At 36.5% G+C, this 13,837-nt stretch overlaps 1 protein-coding gene across 2 annotated transcripts in view; it reads left to right on the top strand.

Annotated features, from left to right (window-relative positions):
• The window catches only part of LOC128666883 (cytochrome P450 2G1), a 103,120-nt gene that overhangs the window by 13,680 nt on the left and 75,603 nt on the right, over positions 1 to 13,837 (top strand). For both annotated transcript variants that reach the window (XM_053721688.1, XM_053721689.1), the window contains exon 3: positions 9,080 to 9,242. In XM_053721688.1, the coding sequence (XP_053577663.1) occupies positions 9,080 to 9,242 (163 nt within the window). The remainder of the gene's footprint in view (positions 1 to 9,079; positions 9,243 to 13,837) is intronic.

Genomic DNA, 13,837 nt, shown 5'->3' on the forward strand with positions numbered 1-13,837 from the left:
TGGGTACTGGCAGCTGTCTGCCAGTACCCAGTTTACTAAAAAAAATGTTTTGTTTTTTTTATTTTATTCATTTTTTCTGTAGTGTAGCTTCCCCCCCCAAGACCAACCCCCTCCCAGATCCCTTATATGCTTTTTTAAAAAAAAAAACATTTTCTGTAGTGTAGCCATTCCCACCCGCTTCCACCCCGTGCACGTGCGCGCGTCCGGCTATCCCGCCCACCTCCACGTCATAGCTCACATCGATGGCTGCCCACCCACCTCCCACTGCAGCTCCCACCAACGATACCTGGCATCGATGTCCGGTGCAGAGAGGGCCACAGAGTGGCTCTCTCTGCATCGGATGGCCAAGGGGTGTTATTGCAGGATGCCTTGATATCGAGGCATCACTGCAATAACCGGAAAGTGGCTGTAAGCGATCAGGATCGCTTCCAGTTGCTTTAAACCCCTAATGTCGTACAGGGTACGTTGCTGGTCTTTAAAGACCAGGTTGTGTGCGACGTACCCTGTACGACATGCGTCCTTAAGGGGTTAACTTTCCTAGAGTTTGACTTCTTGTGCACTTCGGGTTGTGCGTGCAATATAAGTTGTAAGTAAACAGTTTTTGAGAGCGTTAACCCTACTCACGCTATAAGCCAAACTTTGAATATCGTAAACGCGTTAAAATATTTCACCATAGACTTCAAAGGAGTGCAAACAGTGGGAAAAAAAACAACACAAGTCGTTTTCTCAAGTGCACTAACCTGACATGAATATTCCACATTCCAACGTTCTTCACATAGCAGAATATGTTCTATTCATTCTTAAATACATATTTCTCTCTCTGTCTCTCTCTCTCTCTCTCTCTCTCTATATATATATATATATATATAATGTTTATTTTTTTATAAAATATGTATGTAAACCTATATATATATATATATGAAATTATAAATAGGTATAGATATATACAGATATAAATATAGGAATATATATTAAAAAATGTGTATATATGTCTGTAAATACATATGTACACATATCAGTACATAAATTTTACATATGCACACACAAATTATATATATATGTATATATATATATATATACTATACAGTATATACATACATGTACATATATTTATATATACAGTATATACATACACATACATATATTTATATATACAGTATATATATATATATATATATACATAAGGCAAATTTGCCGGTTTGCGGGAGCAAGATAATTAACCAGCCTTTACAAGTGTCTGATTATTGCTACCACAAGCTCGTCGTAGCAATTAACGCTTATAAAATTAACCAGAGATCGAATCTCTGGTTCATTTTATATATCTGCCCCGAATGCCACCAAAATACTGTCTGGTATAGTTTATCAAAAAATAAAGATGAGAGCATCTTTATTGTTTAATAAAATTACTGCGCTAGGCAGTATTTTAGGGTTAAAGTTGGTGGGAGTGGGGTGTTAGAGAAAAAACGGAACTGAAAAGTGCCTTTACATTGTGGTCTATGGGGAACTGTGTTTTCCCAGTAAATATATATATATATATGTTTATGCTTCAATACATATATATTTATTTGTTAATATGTGTATATACACATATTAATAAATACATATATACAGTATGTATATCAGCATATACATATATATTTGTTTGCTGCCATCAATGTGCAACTTACCCCCTTCTCTGCTCCAAAGCACATATATACATATGTCTATAAGTCTTTACATATGTATTTATGTTTTCATATGTGTATATATGTTTGTAAATACATAAATAATACACATATAAATACATATGTACATACTTATACTGTATATACATATACATACATACTGTATACATATTTAGACATGTATATGTATGTATCTTAATGTTAAAGCCCTTCGGAGCCTTTTTTTTTCTCTAACATTTGAGACCTCATATCTTTGAGCCCTTATAACTTTTTAATGCAATATATTTTATAATTATTTTTTATTAGATTGTGTTATTATGATTTTAAGTGTACTTTGTAAGGTATTTTGTATTTGTCCTGTGACACTTTTTTGTTTAGCGAAACAGTTAACCAGAGCTCTGAGGATGCGATGACCCGACAAGTGTTAACTTGAATTGTACTCAAGCAATCACTTTTAATTTCAGCTTGTAATACCAGCACAATTTAACCTGCATGTAACAAACACAAACACCTGATATCGCCTGCGTGCAAATGTTTGGGCTCCACTAGTAATATGGCCCATAATAATCAGTAATTTTATAATTAGCGTAAAACTTAATTGCCATCATAAATTTAAATTTTGATAATCATATTTAAATTGGGTTAATTGCCAATTGTACACAGATCATGCTCATTGGTTCTTGCTGTGTAATGACTTGAACTCTGCTGTAATATATTCAGTTGTGTCAGATTATGCATGTGTGAAATATTGAACTCATCTTACTATCAACAGATCCCATGCCTACACCATTTCTAAGGAACTTATTCCACTCTAGGGCCTAGATTTAGAGTTCGGCGGTAAAAGGGCTGTTAACGCTCCGCGGGTTTTTTTCTGGCCGCACCATAAATTTAACTCTGGTATCGAGAGTTCAAACAAAGGCTGCGTTAGGCTCCAAAAAAGGAGCGTAGAGCATTTTTACCGCAAATGCAACTCTCGATACCAGAGCTGCTTACGGACGCGGCCGGCATCAAAAACGTGCTCGTGCACGATTCTCCCATAGGAAACAATGGGGCTGTTTGAGCTGAAAAAAAACCTAACACCTGCAAAAAAGCAGCGTTCAGCTCCTAACGCAGTCCCATTGTTTGCTATGGGGAAACACTTCCTACGTCTGCACCTAACACTCTAACATGTACCCCGAGTCTAAACACCCCTAACCTTACACTTATTAACCCCTAATCTGCTGCCCCCGCTATCGCTGACACCTGCATATTATTATTAACCCCTAATCTTCCGCTCCGTAAACCGCCGCTACTTACATTATCCCTATGTACCCCTAATCTGCTGCCCTAACATCGCCGACCCCTATGTTATATTTATTAACCCCTAATCTGCCCCCCACAACGTCGCCGACACCTACCTACACTTATTAACCCCTAATCTGCCGAGCGGACCTGAGCGCTACTATAATAAAGTTATTAACCCCTAATCCGCCTCACTAACCCTATCATAAATAGTATTAACCCCTAATCTGCCCTCCCTAACATCGCCGACACCTACCTTCAATTATTAACCCCTAAACTTCCGATCGGAGCTCACCGCTATTCTAATAAATGGATTAACCCCTAAAGCTAAGTCTAACCCTAACACTAACACCCCCCTAAGTTAAATATAATTTTTATCTAACGAAATAAATTAACTCTTATTAAATAACTTATTCCTATTTAAAGTTAAATACTTACCTGTAAAATAAATCCTAATATAGCTACAATATAAATTATAATTATATTATAGCTATTTTAGGATTAATATTTATTTTACAGGCAACTTTGTAATTATTTTAACCAGGTACAATAGCTATTAAATAGTTAAGAACTATTTAATAGTTACCTAGTTAAAATAATAACAAATTTACCTGTAAAATAAATCCTAACCTAAGTTATAATTAAACCTAACACTACCCTATCAATAAAATAATTAAATAAACTACCTACAATTACCTACAATTAACCTAACACTACACTATCAATAAATTAATTAAACACAATTGCTACAAATAAATACAATTAAATAAACTAGCTAAAGTACAAAAAATAAAAAAGAACTAAGTTACAGAAAATAAAAAAATATTTACAAACATAATAAAAATATTACAACAATTTTAAACTAATTACACCTACTCTAAGCCCCCTAATAAAATAACAAAGCCCCCCAAAATAAAAAATTCACTACCCTATTCTAAATTAAAAAAGTTACAAGCTCTTTTACCTTACCAGCCCTGAACAGGGCCCTTTGCGGGGCATGCCCCAAAGAATTTCAGCTCTTTTGCCTGTAAAAAAAAACATACAATACCCCCCCCCCCCAACATTACAACCCACCACCCACATACCCCTAATCTAACCCAAACCCCCCTTAAATAAACCTAACACTAATCCCCTGAAGATCTTCCTACCTTGTCTTCACCATCCAGGTATCACCGATCCGTCCTGGCTCCAAGATCTTCATCCAACCCAAGCGGGGGTTGGCGATCCATAATCCGGTGCTCCAAAGTCTTCCTCCTATCCGGCAAGAAGAGGACATCCGGACCGGCAAACATCTTCTCCAAGCGGCATCTTCGATCTTCTTCCATCCGGTGCGGAGCGGGTCCATCTTGAAGCAGGCGACGCGGATCCATCCTCTTCTTCCGATGTCTCCCGACTAATGACGGTTCCTTTAAGGGACGTCATCCAAGATGGCGTCCCTCGAATTCCGATTGGCTGATAGGATTCTATCAGCCAATCGGAATTAAGGTATGAATTTTCTGATTGGCTGATGGAATCAGCCAATCAGAATCTAGTTCAATCCGATTGGCTGATCCAATCAGCCAATCAGATTGAGCTCGCATTCTATTGGCTGATCGGAACAGCCAATAGAATGCGAGCTCAATCTGATTGGCTCCATCCTCTGCTATCATTGTTAATGGTGAGGTAACCGATAGATTCATTCTGCAACGAGGTACACGCCAAGGTTGCCCCCTTTCCCCCTTACTCTTTAATTTGTCACTAGAACCTCTTGCGATTTTGCTGAGAAAAGAGTTAAAAGGGATCAAATTAGGAGATAAGAATCTAGTGACTTCGCTATTTGCAGATGACATATTACTTTTTTTAAGTAATACCAAGCAATCTATACCTCATTTACTACAGATCATTGAAATTTTTAGTTCCATTTCAGGCTACAAAATTAACTGGGGGAAATCAGAGCTGCTTTGGATTTATAAACCAAAGAACCCCATCCTCCATCCTTTCAAAGAAGTACAGGAAATTAAGTATTTAGGTATTTTTTTAAGCAAGAATCCCTCACAATGGTACAACTTAAATTTCCTGAAATGTTTTACTATGTTTGAGAGGAAACTATCAGCATGGGACAATTTACCTATTTCATTGTCGGCGCGTGTAATGTTAATAAAAACCATCCTATTCCCAAAGTTATTATATTTACTTCAAAATCTACCTTTATTACTCCTGAAGAAAGATATAAAATTCTTGCAAAAAATATTTTCTAAATTTCTATGGCATGGGAAGAAAGCTAGGATTTCACTTGTTAAACTATCTTTCTCTAAGATACATGGTGGATTGGCTCTTCCCAATATTCAATTTTACAACTATGCCACACTTACTAAATTTGTGCTGGACTGGCTATCAGAAAAGGAATACGTCTCTTTTTTTGATTTAGAATCACAGCTGATAGCTCCTTTTTCACTTAAAGCATTGATTCATATTCCATTTGCAAGATTACCAGCAAATGTGTCACATTTGTATACTTTTAAGTACATAATTTTGGCATGGCAGAAAGTTTGCTCTGAGATCCAAGTTAATTTTCGTAAATCAGAGTTTCTACCTTTGTTAGGGAATCCGGATTTTCCACCTGGGCTCATGCATGAAGCTTTCTCTACTTGGGCCAGGAAAGGTCTTAGAAACTTAAAGGACATTTGTGTTAATGAGTCATTAATGATAAGGACATTTACGGAGTTAAGATCTAGTTTTAATCTACCAAAAACCTCTTTCTATGCCTATCTTCAGACTCAGCATTGGATTGGAACACTATCTGTGGAGACTGGGACCAACCTTTCTCTTGGGGGTTTGGATGATGTTATTAGACTATATCATTGTGGGAAGGTGTCTATTTCACTTCTCTATAATATGCTTATCAAGTATCATGGGTTAATGCATATTGATAATTTAGTGAGGAAGTGGAACCAAACTCTTCCAAACCTTACTAAAGAGCATATTCTCCAAAGCTTTAAGCTAACTGATCAAACTCTGGTCGCTACAGACTGGAGGGAATCACACTTTAAATTAATAAATTTGTTATATATTACTCCAAGTAAGATGACAAAATGGTATAAAAAAACAGACAACTGTCCGAAATGTAATTTCATTGATGCAGACGAAATGCATTGCTTTTGGACCTGTCCTAAAGTTTCACAGTTTTGGAGCAAAGTTTGCTTTTGGTTAAATAAGGTATTTGCTTGTAGTCTTATTCTCCGACCAAGACATGTTTTCTTTCTTATGAGTCATAATGAACCATATAAGAACATCAGGCTTATAAATACGGTAATCCTAGTTGGACGTAATGTCATCCTTGGAAACTGGAAAACTACACGGGAACCTAAATTTAAGGAGTTTGTAAACAAAATTCATAATCAGATAATATTGGAACAATTCAGTTTGAGAAATCCTAATGACAAACAAATACAAAGATTTTTCCTTAAATGGGAGAAAATAATATTAACTCTTCCCTTAGAGGCTCAACTACAATTAATTGCCCCATTAAGGGAATCTAGTTGGTTTATGCAACAAGTGGAACTTGGTTTATTCTCATCTAATTGGCAATTATAATTGAGTGGAGGGGGGTTTCCCCTTTTTTTTTTTTTTTTTTTTTTTTTTTTTTTTTCTTCCTCCCTTCCCCTACCCCAGGAGCTGGTTGGTCATCTTAAGGTGTCATATGGAGTTAGTTGTAATTATTATAGAAGTAAATTATTATTATTTCATACTACCGACAAGATAAGGTCGATATGTTCCCCTCCCTATGTAAAAGGTTCTGTTTCTGTTTTTTGTTTTTTTCTATACACACCTAATGAGTTTCATTGGGTGTCCTACTCTTTGTGTTGTGGCTACTTCCCCCTCCCCCTCTTTTTTTTTTTTTTTTTTGATTTACTTCCTCCTTTTTTAGGAGGGTTTGATACATAATTAGAAATGTATTTTTCCCCTAATATGTATTTATTGTGATAATAACTCACCTCCTTTCTTTTTTCTGTACCCTGAAATGATATTTCAATAAAACTTGGAAATTTAAAAAAAAAAAAAAAAAAAAAAAAAAAGAGTTAATTTATTTCGTTAGATAAAAATTATATTTAACTTAGGGGGGTGTTAGTGTTAGGGTTAGACTTAGCTTTAGGGGTTAATCCATTTATTAGAATAGCGGTGAGCTCCGATCGGAAGTTTAGGGGTTAATAATTGAAGGTAGGTGTCGGCGATGTTAGGGAGGGCAGATTAGGGGTTAATACTATTTATGATAGGGTTAGTGAGGCGGGTTAGGGGTTAATAACTTTATTATAGTAGCGCTCAGGTCCGCTCGGCAGATTAGGGGTTAATAAATGTAGGCAGGTGTCGGCGACGTTGAGGGGGGCAGATTAGGGGTTAATAAATATAATATAGGGGTCGGCGGTGTTAGGGGCAGCAGATTAGGGGTACATAGGGATAACGTAGGTGGCGGCGATTTGCGGTCGGAAGATTAGGGGTTAATTATTGTAAGTAGCTGGCGGCGACGTTGTGGGGGGCAGGTTAGGGGTGAATAAATATAATACAGGGGTCGGCGGGGTTAGGGGCAGCAGATTAGGGGTACATAAATATAACGTAGGTGGCGGTCGGCAGATTAGGGGTTAAAAATTTTAATCGAGTGGCGGCGGTGTGGGGGGACCTCGGTTTAGGGGTACATAGGTAGTTTATGGGTGTTAGTGTACTTTAGGGTACAGTAGTTAAGAGCTTTATAAACCGGCGTTAGCCAGAAAGCTCTTAACTCCTGCTATTTTCAGGCGGCTGGAGTTTTGTCGTTAGAGCTCTAACGCTCACTGCAGAAACGACTCTAAATACCGGCGTTAGAAAGATCCCATTGAAAAGATAGGCTACGCAAATGGCGTAGGGGGATCTGCGGTATGGAAAAGTCGCGGCTGAAAAGTGAGCGTTAGACCCTTTAATCACTGACTCCAAATACCAGCGGGCGCCCAAAACCAGCGTTAGGAGCCTCTAACGCTGGTTTTGACGGCTACCGCCGAACTCTAAATCTAGGCCTAGGTATTCTGTGGCAGAGGCTATTGAATTAATGTGCTATTCCTTTTGAAATGGTTCCAGTTCTATATTAAAGGGAAGGTCTACACCAGAATTTTATTGTTTAAAAAGATAGATAATCCCTTTATTACCCATTCCCCAGTTTTGCATAACCAACACGGTTATATTAATACACTTTTTACCTCTGTGATTACCTTGTATCTAAGCATCTTCTGACAGCCCCCTGATCACATGACTTTTTATGTATTATCTTTTGACTTGCATTTTAGCCAATTAGTGCTGTGGTGTGCTGACTCTTAAATAACTCCAAGGATGTGAGCACAATGTTATTTATATGGCCCACATGAACTAGCAGTCTCCAGTTGTGAAAAGCTAATAAAAAGCATCTGAGAAGAGACTGTCTGTAGTAGCTTAGAAGCAACAGAAATTTAGAGGTTTAAATGTTATAAAGTATATTAATATAACAACGTTGGTTGTGCAAAGCTGGGTAATGGGTAGTAAAGGCATTATCTATCTTTTAAGCAATAACAATTTTAGTGTTGACTGTCCCTTTAAGGAAGCGCCTATGTTTTACAAAAGCCAACAAATGCTTTTTTAAACAGTTCAAAATGTTTTACGTTTCAATTATAATGAATTAGAAAAATAAATAAATAGGAGAGGCCATGATTAGACCGAAATATACAAGTAGAAAACCCTTGATCCAAACTGGTTTGGATTTCAGAATATTTGTATGTTTATAATGGTACAATTTGGGGATGGGATAGAACTAAGTGTATGCAACATTATCTTATGTCAGTAAGCCAATATTTACATATCATAATACAGAATACACATGCAACCTATGTTCAATACTTTGGTATACATTGCGCCATCAGAAATGTTATTCTTTGATAATTGTATTTTAAAAAAAAAAAAATTAATTAAAAAGTTTGGATTTTGGAATTCCAGATTTAGGAATTCTTACCTATAGTTTACTTTTAAATTTTACTTACTACATGTGCTAGGTTTATATAAATTGATAAACATCTCCAAATCTTCCAAAAATATTGAAATCTTACCATAGGCTTCAAATATTTGGATAAATTGTTTGTACTCTGTTCGGCTTGTTACAGCTTTGGGACCAGTATGGACCAGTCTATACTTTATACTTTGGTATGAGGCCTGTGGTTTTCATTTGTGGATATCAGGCGGTGAAGGAAGCCCTTGTAGATCACGCAGAAGAATTTGCCCTCCGTGGAAGAGTTCCTACACTTGACAAGTTTACTCAAGGATATGGTAAGACAATCGAAAATTAAGATTATGGGGTATATTGATCATTGGTATGGCCGACATGATCTGCTCAGTGCATCATGTCCGACAGACATCGATGAATACCGACAGCATACACTGTCGGCATTTATCATTGCACAAGCAATTCTTGTAAACTGCTTGTGCAATGTCGCCCCTACAGATTCGCGGCCAATCAGCCGCTAGCAGGGGGTGTCAATCAGCCCGATCATATAGGATCGGGCTGATTGATGTCCGCAGCCTCAGAGCAGGTGGACCAGTTAGGGAGCTTGATAATTCGGCCCCATTGTCTGTATTTTGTGTTAAACATGTAGTAATACTTCTGTATCAACTCATTTATTAACTGTATAATAACACTACATGAAAGTCAGAATTTACAATTAATCAAGAAAGTCCCTTATCTGTGATTATAAAATAGGCATAAGCACAGGCAAAACTGTCGGCCAGATTACGAGTTTTGCGTTTGAGGCTATGCGGTGCTATTATTAACCCCTAATCTGCCGTCCCTAACATCGCCGCCACCAACCTACATTTATTAACCCCTAATCTGCCGCCACAATGTCGCTGCCACTATACTAAATGTATTAACCCCTAAACCTAAGTGTAACCCTAACACCCCTAACTTAAATATAATTAAAATAAATCTAAGTAAAAATTCCTATCATTAACTAAATAATTCCTATTTAAAACTAAATACTCACCTATAAAATAAACCCTAAGATAGCTACAATATAACTAATAGTTACATTTTATCTAGTTTAGGATTTATTTTTATTTTACAGGCAAGTTTGTAGTTAACTATTTAATAACTACCTAGCTAAAAAAAATACAAAAGTACTTGTAAAATAAAACCTAACCTAAGTTACACTAACACCTAACACTACACTATAATTAAATAAATTAACACATTTTTTTTTAATTCTTTATTAGAAAAATTGTATGAAATGTACAAAAGAAAAAAGAAAAAGATAAGAGTGTGAGCAAAACTTCAAACACATAACAAGAAAAAAGTCATTTGGGATATTATTACATCTATAAAAATAGTTAACTATCACTGATTTATGGTACCCCACTGTTTCCCCTTCTTTCACTTCACTTTTCTTTCAATTCAACAATCTTTAATCAAGATACTAAATATCTTCATACTATTATCTTATCGATTCAGACAAATATGGAACCTGTCCATTCTCCACTCATCCCCACCCCTCCAAGCATAAAAGAAAAGAGAGAGAAAGAGAGGAAAAAAAAAAGGGGGGGGGGGCAAGTTAACACAATACTTCCTCGCTTCCCACAGACTGTGGGATTATTTGTGATATACTTAACACAGCATCTTCCCCCATATACTTAATAAATCCCAGCCATGTTTTCTTGTAGCTCAAAACATTTCCTTTGTTATAAAATTTAGTATTGTAGGCCTCCAGGAACGCCTGTCTGACTAGCTTTTTTTATACTGTTCCTATGGAGGGAATCTTATCATTGACCCAATTTGCATAGAGTAAGGATCTCGTTAAAATTATGACCCACTGTATGAATTTAGTTTTTACCCCCCAGTTAACCTCCTTATTTAAGAAGATAGAATTTTCTCCCAATAAGTGAATCTTCTTCTTTGTAACCATAAGAATGAAATATTCAATTTTACCCCACATCTGTCTAACCTTGGGACATGAAAACACCATGTGGATTATAGGTGGATCTACCTCCCCACATTTTACACATTTATTTTCTATTAATTTATTCCATTTTTTGTGCCCTTCTTGGGGTAATATAATCAAAGTGTATTAATCTGAAGTGAGATTCTCTGAAATTGGCTGACTTTGTAATATTCTTAATAATTTCAAAGCCCTTGGGAATAATCACACTGGTACTAAGGTTATAATTGCCCCACCTATTAGTGTAATCTGCAATAACTCTCTCCATCTCTGGGGTTTGTAGTATTCCATATAGAATAGATAAAATACCCTTTTTAACTCTTGGACAATCTAGGATCGGATGTTTATGAACGATCCTTGATTCTTCGACTAACATTTGCAACAGATAATGCTTTGCCTGAAAAAAGTAAAACTTGTCTGATGATGGCACATCATATTTTAACTGAAACTCCCTGAAATTATAAGGGCGTGTCGATAAAGGATTGTTCCTCAGTGGTGTTCCTCAGGGGTCAGTTCTGGGGCCTGTTTTGTTTAACATATTTATCTGCGATATCAGCAAAGGGCTACAGGGGAAAGTATGTCTCTTTGCAGATGATACAAAAATTTGCAACAGAGTGGATGTTCCAGGGGGGGAGACAAAATGAGAAGTGATATACAACAATTGGAGGATTGGACAAACGACTGGGATCTAAAGTTTAACACAGCAAAGTGTAAAATAATGCATTTAGGGAAGAAAAATCCAAATGTTAATTACAGACTCAATGACACTTTACTGACTGTTAAAGACGAGGAACAGGACTTGGGAATTATTATTTCAGATGATTTAAAACTTAGTAAACAATGTAGTAATGCAGCGAGTAAGGCTAGCAGAATGCTTGGATGTATTGGTAGAGGTATTTGCAGCAGAAATAGTAAGGTTCTTATGCCACTTTATAGATCATTAGTTAGGCCTCATCTTGAGTATTGTGTGCAGTTCTGGAGGCCATATCTTCAGAAGGATATTAACAAACTTGAATCTGTGCAAAGGAGGGCTACCAAAATGGTACATGGTCTAAAAAATAAAACTTACCAGGATAGGCTCAATGACCTAAATATGTATAGCTTAGAGAAGGGAAAGAGGTGATATGATAGCAATGCAACTTTCAAGTACATTAAAGGGTTTAGTAAAACTGAGGCTGTGGGTATTTTACATAAAATGGAAAATTCAAGAACAAGGGGTCATGAGCTCAAGCTAAAGGGTAGTAGATTCAGGAGTAATTTGAGGAAGCACTTCTTTACAGAAAGAGTGATTGATTTATGGAATAAACTTCCTCAAGAGGTAGTAGCAACAAACACTGTGGGTGACTTTAAAAATGCATGGGACAAGCATAGGGCTATCCTACGAACTAGATAAGTTTATACTGTTAGGTAAGGTCGGGCAGACTTGCTGGGCCTATGGCTCTTATCTGCCGTCAATATCTATGTTTCTATGTTTCTATCAATTGATTTATATATATAATATATTTAAGCCTCCAACGATAAAATACCTTATAACTTAAGCCTGGAATAAATCTAGGATTTCCCAAAAAGGGCAGATATCTAGTGGTCATATATCCATAACCTACCGATCTCATTGCCGTCCTCCAAGCTCTTATAATATCTTTATAAAGAGGATGTGTCTGAATTCTGAAACCGAGTTCCCTGTCTGAAGCGTGCAAAATAAATGGCAAAGATAATGGCCCACAAACTGCATCCTCTATTTCACGGTTCGAGAAATTATCCACATGTGTTAACCAATCCAATGGATATCTTATTAAAGCTGCATTGTTATATTTTTTTAAGTTATGGAGAGCCAGTCCCCCTTTAGAGATTGGAAGATATAATTTTTCTAATCTAATCCTCGGCTTTTTCCCTTTCCACGGAAAGCGCCGGAGTTCTTTCAAAAAATTGCGGATATCTATATCTTTTATCATTATTGGGAGCATTCTAATGAGGTAGAGAATTCTGGGTAGAAAAAAACATTTTAAATACTGCCACCCTTCCCGTTAATGAGAGCGGCATATTAACCCATTGTTTCAATCTTTCAATATTGTGTTGAAGGGCTGGAGTAATATTTAGTTCATACCATTTAGCTGGATCTGATGATAGGTAAATTCCAAAGTAACTAAAATTCTGTGTTTCTATGAATTGATATATTTGAGTAACCATTGGTTTCTTTAACCATAAGATTTTGGATTTAGAATAATTAATTTTGTAACCTGATACCACTCCATAAGAGTCCAGTATATCTATTATACCCTTGACATATTTATCTGGGGATGAAACAAACATTAAAAGATCATCCGCAAAAAGTGAAATTTTAACCCTTTCTTTACCAATCTCAGCACCTACCAAAAAACTCCTAAGAAGAATGGCCAGTGGCTCCAGTACTAGATCAAAAAGCAATGGGGACATAGGAGAGCCCTGCCTTGTGCCCCTCTTCAAGGGGAAGGGGGACGATAAATAGCTATTGACCAAAACCGAAGCTTCTGAATCAGAGTATACATTCGGTACTAATCCCAAAAACCCACCCTCAAAACCATATCTAGCCAATACTTCCATCATGAATGCCTTCTCGACTCTAAATTAACAACAATTAAATAAATTAAATTAGCTAAAGTACATAAAAACCACGCTAAATTACAGAAAATAATAAACAAATTACAAGATATTTAAACTAATTACACCTAATCTAATAGCCCTAACAAAATAAACCCCCCCCCCCCCCCAAAATAAAAAAAAGCCCTAGCCTAAACTAAACTATCAATAGTCCTTAAAAGAGCCTTTTGCGGTACATTGCCCCAAAGTAATCAGCTCTTTTACCTGTAAAAAAAATACAAACAACCCCCCCAACAGTAAAACCCACCACCCACACAACCAACCCCCCAAATAAAATACTATCTATAAAACCTAAGC

Source organism: Bombina bombina, chromosome 7 (genome assembly GCF_027579735.1).
Source record: "Bombina bombina isolate aBomBom1 chromosome 7, aBomBom1.pri, whole genome shotgun sequence".
Classification (NCBI taxonomy): domain Eukaryota; kingdom Metazoa; phylum Chordata; class Amphibia; order Anura; family Bombinatoridae; genus Bombina; species Bombina bombina.